The sequence below is a fragment of the Schistocerca serialis genome, chromosome 7 (assembly GCF_023864345.2).
Source record: "Schistocerca serialis cubense isolate TAMUIC-IGC-003099 chromosome 7, iqSchSeri2.2, whole genome shotgun sequence".
Taxonomy (NCBI): Eukaryota; Metazoa; Arthropoda; class Insecta; order Orthoptera; family Acrididae; genus Schistocerca; species Schistocerca serialis.
The window spans coordinates 576,822,891-576,836,900 of record NC_064644.1 but is presented as its reverse complement, the minus strand read 5'-3'; the positions used below and the strand labels follow the sequence as shown (position 1 = coordinate 576,836,900).

At 39.1% G+C, this 14,010-nt stretch overlaps 1 protein-coding gene across 1 annotated transcript in view; it reads right to left on the bottom strand.

Moving 5' to 3' along the window:
- LOC126413261 (protein tramtrack, beta isoform-like) overlaps nt 1-7,874 on the bottom strand; it is a 65,472-nt gene extending 57,598 nt beyond the window's left edge. Inside the window, exon 1 of the mRNA XM_050083163.1 lies at nt 7,704-7,874. Coding sequence (XP_049939120.1) covers nt 7,704-7,874 — 171 coding nt within the window. The remainder of the gene's footprint in view (nt 1-7,703) is intronic.
- Nucleotides 7,875-14,010: the final 6,136 nt, after the last annotated feature.

Genomic DNA, 14,010 nt, shown 5'->3' with positions numbered 1-14,010 from the left:
TGAAATGTCAGAACATTTATGACTAGAGATAGCCTGTGATGAATCTCTAAATGGCGAAACTATGGATAAGGACAGAGAAAGATAACAATAGAGAATGCCATTACATTCGACGACGTGCGAGACACATTGTTACACGAAAAACCGATCATGCAGAAAACTATATGCCACCTAATAATCCAGATAAATTTAAAGTCACCAAATATTTTATCAATAATTGATTCAGGCTCACCAATGTGCGTAATTAACGAAGACACATTTAACAGATGCAATAGTAATAATGATTACCCAGTATTCTCATTACACAAAACTTAAGTTATGGGAGCATTTCCAAGAGAAATAATTGAAGTCAAAAGACAGACAATTAACGTTTGTTTTTTGCAGGGCAAACTTTCCACGGCAATTGTTGGATAGTTCCACATTTAACAACTGATATAATATTAGGAATGAATTTTCTCATACAGTACGACGCAAAGATTGACTTTAAATCGTCATACCTAACATTACAGAAGGAAGACAGTGAAGTGGTAGTGAGATTTCAAAACACAGTGTCCTCAGAAGAACAAAATTTGTACAGGATCGAGATTATTGCAGATTCTAAGGATAATGATTGTTATGTCACACTATACACATAATAACGAATACACATAATAACGACATGGCAGAGGAACATGAGTATAATGTATTACAGACAATTACACGCAGTGTTGGAGACAGTATATCAAAAGACGATACAGAGCGCACAGAACTAGAAAATATTCTTGTGCAACATAAAACAGTTATTAACAATGTTCCAGGAACGATGACAGGATTTATGTACGAATTTCAGGTGAAACCACACGAGACTTTCAAAGCAAAACACTATCCAATCCCGCATATATACAAAGAAGCAGTTAAGGAAGAGTTATTAGCAATGACTGATCAGGGTATAATTGAAGCAGCAGCAAGCCAATATATACATCCATTACACATCGTTGAAAAGAAGGATGGATCACTCCGTTTAGTTTTAGATTAACGTGAGGCTAATAAAATAATTATTACAGAAACTGACCGACCACAGATGTTAGAAGAGTTACTGCAAAAGTTTCCTGGCACCTCTACATATACCACCCACGATCTCAAATCAGGATTTTGGCAAATCCAGTTGCATCCAAATTGCCGAAAATATACGGTATTCCTTTGCTTTGGTGAATGTTACCAATTCTGTAAACTTCCATTTGGACTAACGATTTCGTCTGCAGCCTTTATACGACGCATGAATACAATTCTCCCACAGGATCTTAAAAACAAAATTACTACATATGTAGATGACATTCTAATCGCAGCAGAAAACTGGGAACAGCACAACCACATCCTTCAACAATTACTCAATACATTCGAGCAGAACGGTGTAACTATAAACCTCCGTAAATCTGAATTTGGAAAAGCCTCAATAAAATTTCTAGGTCATATCATTTCACAAACATGTATTGCACCAGACTCCGACAAATTGCAAGCATAAAAGATATCGACGTGCCAACAAATAAGGAGGAACTTCGGAGCTTTTTAGGCCTTATTAATTATTTTAGAAAATTAATTCATTGTAAAGCATTAGACACACCCTTGCTATACCAGCTCACAAGTAGAAACACAATTTGGTCATGGAATGAAGACGCTGAAGCTGAGTTCGAGAATTTGAAAGAAGCGTTATTAAGGGCACCTTTGTTATCGCATCCTGACCCATCACAAAACTTTTCCATTGCAACAGATAGTTCAACTACAGCAGTAGGAGTACATATTTTCCAGGAAGTAGAGGAGGACGGTAAGACAACCGATAAACATATTGCGTTAACAAGCAGGATACTTTCTCCAGCAGAGCGCAATTACACTGTAACAGAATTAGAGACGCTATGCGTAGTATGGGCATTTAAGAGATTCCGTCATTATCTATATGGAAGTCACACCACAGTATATACCGATCACCGAGCAATCCAGTTTTATTATCAGCAAAACTTACGCATGATAGATTAATCAATTGGAAATTACATCTACAAGAGTTCGACTTTACTTTTGTACACATTCCAGGCACTCAGAATATTGTTGCCGACGTGCTATCGAGATCTATTCAGCATAAACGACTAGAGAAAGAAAATACCTTCTGCCACAACAACCATAGTATTATGTATATAAAACAAGCAGCTTTCGAAAACTTTATGTCATCGGCATTACAGGACATAGAGAACAGCAAAAAGATGAAACACTAAAAGAGATAGTAACGCTTTGGCGAGACAAGAACAACGCAAAAATCAGACATAATTACACTATACATCAAAATATTCTGTTTATTCGCTCGTACCCAGACGGCAACAATTGGCTTTTATGCATTCCAGAAGGGATCAGAAACAAATTGATATGGTATACGCACCTAAGCTATGCACATTACGGAGCTAGGAAATTCTAATCCTTCGACAAAATTGTCACTTCAACAATATGGAAAAACACATTCGCAAAGTTATAGCATCCTGCAAGATATGTCAGAAAGCTAAATATCTACAGTATCACATATTCCATCTTTTTGGTCAAATCCTCAGAACAAGTAAAGGTTATAGTTATATTCTAGTAGCCGTAGAAGTGACATCCAAATTTGTAACATTTTCTCCACTAAGGAAAGCAAGAGATTTTCTATCAATAGTAGGACATGTACAGAAGGTTATTTCAGATAACGGACCGCAGTTTAGGTCAGACATATGGAAACAAATGTTAGACTAAGAACATAACACCAATTTACATATCAAGGTATCACAGTTCTTCTAACCCGTCAGAAAGAATAATGAAAGAGATAGGGAAACTTTGTAGAATTTATTGCCACAGAAACCATACAACATGGGACGAATACATTTCACAGTTTCAGGAAGTAATAAATGCAATACCTAATGAGTCAACGATGCTCTCACCAACTGCGATACTGACGAATAAAGACCCACCGAATAAACTTACTGAAATGATTAATTTTCCAAAGAAGCGTAGACTTCGTCATTGTGAGGTAATAGACACGGCACTAGCGAACATTAAACGTGCTGCAGATCGTCGGAAGAGACAGAAGCAGGTAAGTAGATTACGCAAGTACGAGGTTGGCGATAAGGTACTAGTTCGTAACCATTATCTGTCACATAAAGGGAAGAAACGATGCAAAAAATTTGAATTTCTATACGCAGGACCGTACAGAATTCGAAATATTCCGCACGCTAATGTAGTACACATTGAGACACTCAGAACAAAAAAAATCGAGAGGAAACCATCATATGTCAAACAAAGAAATTCTTAAAATAGAAAAATCTTCTTGCAGGGATACATATTGACAGAGTATAACAATGAGCTTTTTGACACATTCCAGCAAGCCCGAATACAGTGAGCCACTAATGGGTTATTTAGTGCACAACAGTACACAAAATGTACTCGATATGACCGCAGACAAATACACTGAACATTAATAGCAGTCTTAGAAGCGTTCTCGCAGGACATTTATTTCACATTATGTAAGGTAAGTGAAGCAATTAACAGGACTACTTTAAATGTATAACACGTACAAATAATTGTCATACAGTAGTATCAATTAGATGTATTCTTTAACCCGTGCATGCAGCATTGTTGTCGTAGTTCTTCAAAATAAACGTAGTTTTAATTATAATATAAGTATTGAATATGGAGAAATTTGTATAAATTCTTTACAGGTCATGCCGATTTTCCAGAGGCAGAGAGATGTTGAAGTCATGCCGTGCGCTGACGATTATTAACCATGAATATTTTGTTATAGGTAATACAGAGAGATATTGAAGTCATGCCGTGCACTGATGATTATTAACAATGAATATTTTATTATAGGCTATGCAGAGAGATGACACGAGGTACAAAGGAGAGAGAGGAGAATGAAGATGTTAGTATGTAAGAAATATAATTTAGTAATGGTATATTTTGATAACAGGTGACACAGCGCAGCACTACGGATGGAGAAACCACATTAAATTGCTTACTATATGTACTTCGCTATTCGAAAAATTTTTTCTGCATTGATCATGATATCTTTTACATCAGATACATACATAGGAAAGACAGATCACACCAAATGTCAGCATACCGATTCGCACTCTACGTAAAATACAAATGTTTTCTCTTAATAAACAATGACGATGTGTGTTACACATCCCAAACATAATATATAGTCGACTCACAGTATGACTTAACTGACAAACACATTACCGAACATACTGAAGTCACAGAAAGTGACATCTTTTGTCAAAATGTACTTTCATATTTCAAAAACTGAATTCACAACCTGTAAAGTAATATAACAGTGTCTTTATGTAATTATATATATGAGCACCAGATTATGATTTATTTAGAGTCACAGAAAGTGACAGTTTGTATAAAGGTACTTGTCTATTTTATTTAAAATGTTGATGCCTAAATGTACTACTAAATTCCACTTACAGAAATATTTGTTTATGTTATTGACTGTCAGGTAATGTAATATGTATTGTAGGCTGAATTCACTACAGATGGAAAATGCGTTTTTTTATGTAATTGTTTAAAACTATAAACTTTTTCTACAGTCACATATGGTGACATTGTCCTTTTAAACGTAAAATAAATAATTTTATGAGCACAGAGGAAAGAGATGATGTAAAATTTGGTAATAACGGTATCAACCATATCCGTGAAACTTTTGACAAAATGATTATACATGCACCTTAATTTCTGTGCATACCCATGGTTATGGAGCACAAACAAAGTGAATAGTGACCCACGTTACTTCAATCTACGATGTTTTCTATGAGGTGTCGGCATACCAAGAAGCACACTGCAGTCATGATGTACGTCAATAGGTGCTTGCATACCAAGATGCACACCATGACTACTAATGGAAAATTGGAGTTGGAACTTGTACCTGATGTAGCTGCGGCAACTCAGGCAATTCGACGGTTAACTTAGTGTTTGGTTACACTAAAACTATGGATCAAAGAGACGACGGAATCACATGGCGAAATCTGGTGTTGTGCTATGTGAGGGAAAGAAACGGACTTTTGAGTGCATTCACAGACAGCTGCCAGTGCTTTTACCATGCTATCCAATTCCTTTTTTCTCTTCCTTGAATATGGTACTAATAGATGCCAATTTATAATGAAACAAACTATATTCTAATTTTTGCCATCCATTACTATTAGAAATATAAATAACTTTTACTACCTGATGGACACTTCCAACTTTCTGACTCATTATCTGTATATTTTAATGTATCCTCTTTTGAACATTCTCTTTGTTAAACATGGGAAAACAAATTCTTATGACAATATATGTATGTGCTTTGTTGAAAGAAATATTCTATCATTAACTTACTTATTACTACACATATTTCTATAATCAAATTTTCTCCTTACGTCAAGTCCAAAAGACTTAACGACGTAGGAAAATTTTAAGTAAACCCAGTGGAGGGTTATGTAAGACGTGTATATTTCTATTGTCTACTGTCAAATCACAATTTATGAAAGATGTTTATATTTCATTAATAGGATTAAGTAGGAATAATTAATATTTGTCATGGAAAAATTGTGGTAGCAGGGAATGTCTGACCCAAAGTATTGTTGGCAAGAGAGACCGCAAACTGATAATTTTAAAAAGGGCGGGAGAGACCGCGTATGGATACATTTTAAGAAAAGAGCGGGAAAGACCGCGCATTGATACATTTTTTAATGGTAGCAGGGATTGTCTGCACCAGAAAGCATTGTTGGCAGGAGAGACCGCACTTTAGCGTTCGTAGGAGAGAGTAGTAAGCGAGATGTGAAGCGAGTTGGTAGCAGGTCTGAAGCGAGAGGTTGAGAGGAGTAGTGTGCCTGCCAGCCACTAGCTATGATTTTCAAGAGATTATAAACGGATGTACAGGGACATCAGCTAACTAATATAATAAGAGGAACTAATATTATTGAATTAATTTTTTTGAGAAACTCAAGACTACTGAAGGTATGTTTGCGCATTGCTAGTTGTAAGATTATTGTAAAAAGTAAGTCCCATTTGAACGTTTGTAAAATCATTTCATTCAGAATATAATTAAGTTTTGCCAGCAATATTGCATTTCTAATTATAATCCATCCCAAAAACCATCAACGTAAAACTTTGCAAAATTTTATTGTTCTCAAGAAAAAGTTTAACTATGAATTACGTAACTTCAGTCAAATTAATTAAAGAATAACGTCAGCTTTGCTATTAAAGAATAACGTCAGTTTTTGTAATAAATACAGCCACTTATTATGAAAGCCCACCAGCAGCTAATATAGTAAAACAGTAAGTATATTCATGTCGCAGTTCGATGTAGCAGCCAGATGGCGATTCAGCAACAGTAAAAAAGGTAAGAGTTTTGGGTTATTACAGATAACGACTGAGGGCCACGACGACGATACATTCTATATTTCGTCGAAATAATCAGAAAATCACTTTTAATAAGCAGCAATTAAATTTGTATGCGAAGATTGAGAAAGAATAAATTTCAAAGGGAAGATTTCATTTGTTATTATTAAGCAAGAGAGAAATCCTAAGGGAAGGTTACATAGGTTATTGTAAAAGGGAAGGTTGCGTAACCAAAGAGATATAGAAGAGACGGGAAGGTTTCAGTTTCATATCTAACTGTACACCCTACCGTAAATCTGCCCTTCCTTACTACTTCTCTCTCACATCCCGATGAGTAATGGCCTGAAATAGACTGAGTCATTGCAATTCATTACATTTCTCTTCCTTTTTAACTATGCTGTCAATCTGTTAATCCAAGTGTGTCTTTTGGTTTGTGGTGATTTTAAAATTTTTAGTACCGTAATAACATTTGTTGTCTTTAAGAGTTTAAAATATAGGTTGAATTAATTATTTTTGATATGTGATAAGATTTTTTTAAAAATTTAAATGTCAGTATTTCTAATGCCTGATTAAATTGCCTTCCAAAGATGTAAGTAGACGGCAATGATTTTGAATCTTTGGCGAACTGTCGTTTAAATTTTTTTCTCGAACACTTCTAGTGTTAAAATAATATTAAAAAAATGTTCCCTAAATCATTGTTAACAGTTTTGAGCGCCTCGGCGGCAAGTTCTTAAATGTTTGCTAGATCTGAGGACTCATATGAGAAGTATAACTAACAAAGTTGGTTTCTAGTTGGGAAATCGTATTTGATGTTGGCGGCTGTGTCGCATTTTCTCATCAGCAGTACCATGGCCTATTGAGTATGCAGTTTATTACTCTGTGATATTGCAGCTTACGTTGGTCATGTGAACATAGATTCGATCGTTTCAGAATGACTGAAGGCCTTGCAGGAACTTAACAGTTCCAAGCGACTAGCGCTCGAGCAGTTAGATATATGGTTCACTCAGTTGTACAGGACCATACAGTTACGTCATTGCAGTAAATGTGGCTGGAAGGTATCCAGATGTTGAATGTGACTACATGTGGAGCCCCGCAGGCCGTCAGAATGCCGATAATTGTTCAAGCAGACCTTGATGTGGCAGCAGAGACAGGAGTGATGATAGTGGTATGCCCAACGATAAGATTTGTTGTGAAAGTGGCACCATTTCGTTTTTATTTTCTAGTGAGCTAAATAAAATGACATAGTGAAGCTTTCCTATAAAGGACTAGTGAATATAAAAGGCAGAGAGAGAGAGAGAGAGAGAGAGAGAGAGTGGGAGAGAACTGACCTGCAGGTAGGGGCTGCAGGCGGAGAGCAGCACGCGGTGAGCACGCAGGCGGTGGCCCTGGCAGCAGAGCGTGACGTCGACGAACGCCTCAGCCGCCAGCAGGCGCCGCAGGTGCGCCAGCACGGCCGACTCGTAACGCTCCCACTGCACCAGAAGTCGCTCACCACCCATCTGCGGCACATAGGCACAACACTCAACGTCACCAACAGCCAGTTGTCAGCCATCTACAGCACACAGGCACAACACTCTACATCACCAGCAGCCAATTACAACCGATCTAGAGCACACGGGCACAGAACTCTCCATCACCAGCAGCTATTTGTTAGCCATTTGCAGCACACGGGCAGAACACTCCACATCAGCTGATTATCCAGTTGCAGCACACACAGGCACAACTGTCTTCATCACCAACAGCCAGTTTCCAAACATCTTGAGTACACAGGCACAACACTCTACACCAGCAGCAGCCTGTTACCACACAGCTACAGTACACGGGCACAGCACCTTACATTATCAGCAGACTTTTACCACCCATCTGCAGGACACATGGGCAATGCTCTACATCAGCAGCTGTTACCACCCATCTGCAGCACAAAGGAAGGGACAACTCTACATCACTAGCAGCTGGTTACCAGTGCACAGCAACATATACACATATACCTAAACCAGTGCCTTTCAGCATGTACGTGGTAACTGCAGATTCCCTACTATATGCATGTCTGTTGTGAATGATACATTTTACTTTCATGCACCAAATTAACAAACTGCGGTGCGTGTACTGTAAGACCTTCGGTACACACACCATCAGATTATTTGATTTGTCGCTCTAACGAAGTAGGCGAGTGTAAGCAATATGTTTCGTGTTCTTATTGTGGCGTGTTTATCTTCTGCCTCCAGGTCAGACGATAGAAATGCCACTTGCACGCTTAGAGTAGCAGATTGACGGTGACCAACTTTAAACTGAACTTAATTAATTTTCACGCACATTTATTAAAATAATAACAAGCATAAAAATTACTTAACTTGGTTCTGGATGCTCTTTACAATTGACAATCTGAAGTTCCTTTGGTCTTGGTACGTTAATCTTATTCTCACATATCTCTGATACTTGACAAAGTGTCTATTCATTTATCTTCATGGCTGTGTACAGGAATATGAATCTTATTAGGCACAGACTGAAACTTGACTATAGACTGGTACAGACTAATGGTGACTGATGCAGACTAGTACAGAATGGTGCAGATAAATGCAGACTGACTAATCGGAGGTCTGTACACTCGTTATAATACCTCCCGCGTTCATATCACTGCGCGCGTGTGATCCGCGAGGAGAAAAGGTTCTACGTTAGCAGCAATCTCATTGGCTGCGTTACATATTAATACGCGGATCGGCGGAAGCAGAATTTGGTCCGTCTGTAAGACGGCGCCATCTCGTAGTGCGGAGACGGACGAGCGCTGCGCCTGCGCTGTTGTGCTTAGCGGGGCGCGCTCTATTGGGAAAGTTGTGTACGCGCTGACTACGCGGAACTATGTACACAACACAAACTTACTAAGCAATTTATTATCTACATCTGTAGTAGACATAAACTGAACAAACCGGCAAGTAAAATAGCGTTTTGTGTAGTTTTCTTGTTTCTTCTTCATTGTCATGATAGGGTCCATCGTCTACGATGTTGACATCACACATTACAATGAATGACATTGGAGGAACCGTAATACTGCCTGTGCTGTCTTCACATTATGGTTCTTAACGTCATTCCATTGGAGCCCCTCTATGCTATTAGGTGATATAGATTTTTTATTTTGTTTGTTAGTGAATTACTTTCTCCCAGCTATGTAGGCGACCAGTCACACTCTGCAGTCTACCTACGTGGAAATGACATTCTGTAGTACTTCACAAATGACATTATGGCACAGTGGCAATTTATAACGAAACATTTGCTACCAGCACTGGAATAAGAGTATATATCTATATTTACTGTGCTATAGTACGCAGTTTTGGTGAGAACACATACGGAATTCCACGAGAGAGGTTCGCTGCCCCATTTTGTCTTGCATAACAATAGGTAGGAATCTGTTGAATGTCTTCAGTTGGGAAGTACTAGGAATCATTTGGTTTCTGTGAACGAAGAAGAAAATGCCCAACAAACATAAACTGCAAAATTCATAACAATCATTTTGTATGAAGAAATGGAATAAGTTGTGGAGCGTTTTGCATGATAAGATAAAGACTGATAAGGAGTCCCTATGCAGAAGGGAGTTACATCTCGCACTTTCAACACACGTACTCAATTATTTCCTAGATATGGTCTCGCATTCCTAGGACAAAGTTAGAGACTGAAAGGTCTCCTCAGATTGTCTTTCACCAACGCTCCCTGCAACACTATCACCGATTTATTCTTTATCTGGCCAGAAGTAGATCGCTACAATCCACGTTTCGTGAAGGAGCAGAACGCACCGAGTCTGTAACTACTGCCCCGCACGCATGCAAGAGCACAAAATATCTCCAGATGTGCGAATGTCGAGGATTTTAGCACCCCTTATCGGGGTACAGAAGATGTGAAAGTGTTGTGACGATATTGAAGACGATTAAGAACAAGAAACGGGTTGTTTTTATGCACATGGACATAGTTTCAAGAATTTTACGAAAATCTACTGCGCTGTCAATTCTAAAGTATTGTTCTAGTGTCCGGCGTCAGTTCGAAGAAGGTATTGGTAAGAGAGAACATAAACACATGCAGTCGTAAGGCTAAGCCTTGCAATTTAGCTCTGTGGACATTAAAACATTAAAAGACATTGCCGTGCAACATCCAGGACAGAGAGTTGTGATTCTTCTCCACACTTCCATGTCTAGTAAGCTGATTGAAACTTATGTAGTGATTGTATTAGATACTGATTTCCGTTATTCTACTTGGGAATTTTCTGTTGCATTTCTTTTTAAAGTTATCAGTCTTCTATCGGGTTTGATGTGGCCCGCCACAAATTCTTCTCCTGTGCCAACATTTTCATCTCGCACTTTCAACACACGTACTCAATTATTTCCTAGATATGGTCGAAGCTCTTTCTTCTTCTACACGTTTTACCCTCTACAGCTCCCTCTAGTACCATGAAAATTATTTCCTGAAGTCCTAAGAGATTTCGTAGCATCGTGTGCCTTCTTCCTCCGATACGACATAGACACTCATCGGTGAAAATCAAGTTGATGACCAGTCTGTACCAGGAGGAGGCCACTGTCGTTAATAGAACTGGGAGGCTGTTGTTAGCCCGCACAATTTCCAAGGTATTTACGGTGATACCCATTCAACGGAATTGGGGCTGGGTATCCCTTCCCAGTGGGTCAATTAAAAACTTGGTCTGAGCACCGACCGCTGCAATGTGGTAGCCCCCAAATAGCTCAACATTAGGTAGAGCTTTCGAATGTGTCTCAGTTTGAAATTACGACAACCTACGTTAACAGGCGGTCAAGACTCGCTGGATGCACTTACGGAGACGGAAAGGTATATAAGTCCTGAATGAACATCAAAATGCTACGTCGAACATACAAGACAGACGCCTTACTCTTCATGTCCGACAGGCCCAATCCGCCGAGTGGCTCTCTTACGCAGATGGTTCAAATGGCTTTGAGCACTATGGGACTTAACATCTATGGTCATCAGTCCCCCAGAACTTAGAACTACTTAAACCTAACTAACCTAAGGACACCACACAACACCCAGTCATCACGAGGCAGAGAAAATCCTTGACCCCGCCGGGAATCGAACCCGGGCGCGGGAAGCGAGAACGCTACTGCACGACCACGAGCTGCGGACAATCCGCCGAGTGAACGTGGCTTCGTCACAATCTCGTATTGCAACCTGAAGGTATGACGCTTCAATTAAAATCGCCCGGACGACCGCTTCAGCTACTTAGCCGTTGTAGAGGGAGCTGAAAAAGTAATGCGATGTTATAAGCCTCGCACAACACGTATGTATCCAAAATTCGTATCTTCCGAAGAATTGTAGGAGAGCGTCGTTCATGTTCCGGTATTGCCCCCTACCAACAACGGATTTCCAATGGGAAGTCGCCATTTGGAGCCAACAGCAAGGGTCATTCTAGAAACCGTCCAACCCCGAAGCTGGATGGCAATCTTCAGAAGCAGCGGCTCCAGAGATAAGACAACCAAAGATATCGAGAGCGGCCCCCTGAGTGGCACTCCACAACAGGTGGTAATGTCTCGGGCATGGATTTGTGTGATGTCCTTAGGTTTAAGTAGTACTAAGTTCTAGGGGGACTGATGATCTCCGAAGTGAAGTCCCATAGTGCTCAGAACCATTTGAAAATGACAATAACAGCTTATGGTATTTCCCAAATGACGGTATTCCGTATTGACAGTGCAGTAACATTAGTAAAATATCTAGACTTGAGAACGTGGTTTGATTCTCCAAGAAAGAGATATAAATCGGAAATTTGACGATTTCGACAAAATGTTATGGCGTACAAGTGTACTTCAATGCTACAACAGAAGAGAGTATCTGTCGCTGGAAATGGATAGTAATGGTTCAAATGGCTCTGAGCACTATGGGACTCAACTGCTGAGGTCATTAGTCCCCTAGAACTTAGAACTAGTTAAACCTAAGGACAACACAAACATCCATGCCCGAGGCAGGATTCGAACCTGCGACCGTAGCGGTCTTGCGGGTCCAGACTGCAGCGCCTTTAACCCCACGGCCACTTCGGCCGGCGGATAGTAATGGACATCCCCAAAAACGACAGTCACAGATTGAGATGGAATGAGAAATATAGGAACGTGGAAGGTAGCTGCGAGGAAACCATGGGTATTAGAAGAAATCAAATAAAGAAGAAAGAACAAAAATGTTCAGGGAAAGTCGTGAATGCAGAGATACAAGTAAATTAGTCTGGCGTTAGGAACTTGCTTATTAATAATAGTGATGCTGTAACTGTTGGTTGGTAATATTTACTGACAAAATGCAACCTAACGCTAGATTGTGTACTTACGGCTATCCTGTGTGGCAGTTTTTTAGTACGACTTTAAAAGAGGGAGAGAGATTATTAATTGATCACCGATGCGTCGGTTCTCGATTGTGTTCAGGAGACGTACGGATTGATAACCTGAATAATTGACCTTTTGACCCGGATTGCCTTCACGAAATCAGAATCTTCGATGAAAATACCTAAGGGACCTATTGGAATATAAAAACGGAAATGAAAACAAATTAGTGGAATTTCGTAAGAGAAAGATTAATAGATCGGAAGTTGAACACATTAGTGGTCTCACAAATACAATCGAGACAACGCGATAAAGAGCGAACCTGTAACAAAACTCATATACAATTTGGACATCATTTTTGGTTAGTGAAAGAAAAGAATAAGAAGAAAATTACTGCATTGTAAAATGTTAATATATTTTTAACAAATTGGTTTTAAACTTCTACGCATTGACAAATACACAATAAATGTATGACTTACATCTGATATTTCTTTTGTAAATGGCGCAGTCCCATAATCGCTACTTTGTCAGTCCGTTCCTTCTTCAAATGAAATGTCCTTGCGTGCGCGTAAGTACATTGTATACACACCCGGTTACCGTAATGTTTGTTCATCATTTCACATAGTTTTTACACAAAATAAAAATACAACTTGTAGCAATTCTATGTAGTACATCTTAACTTGTCGACGACGAAAAGTACAAGGGAGAATGAAGTCTCTAGAATATCTCTTAACAAAAGATAGATTGTTCTTTCTTCTGTTTCGCAGCTTCTTGCTATCAAGCTCTGCGGCAATGATCTTAAATATCTGTGCCCAGCGGGTCATAGTGTTTATTTAGAGTATTTACACGCTGGACGCGCATTTTGGTGTAGGCGCACATAAAAAAAAATATTTCGTATCTTTACTCTCGCGCTGTGATGCTTAGCATCTTTACGAACTACAGTTCGTTGGCCGTCCTTTCCTTTCGTGACAAATATCTCATACGCAAAGTATCGAAATCCAATAATATTACATTGCTTCCCGTGTGAGGCGCGATGACTCTGCAAAGATCATCACGACTCACGCGTAGTCGTAATATTATTGCTTTCGTGAATAAAGTTAGTATTACTTGCTAAAATTCTTTACAATAGATTTCATATATGACATGTAACATTATGTGATTGCCTTATCATTTTAAATCATTCACTAATCAAGCAGTCGCTCGGCAACAGCTACAGTTAGCAAATAATGTTGCGAGAATGTAAAAGGTGAACGACCTGTGACGTAACTTGTTTATTGTAGAAGCGCCGTCAGAGATGCAGTGAGTTATTGACTTTGAAAAC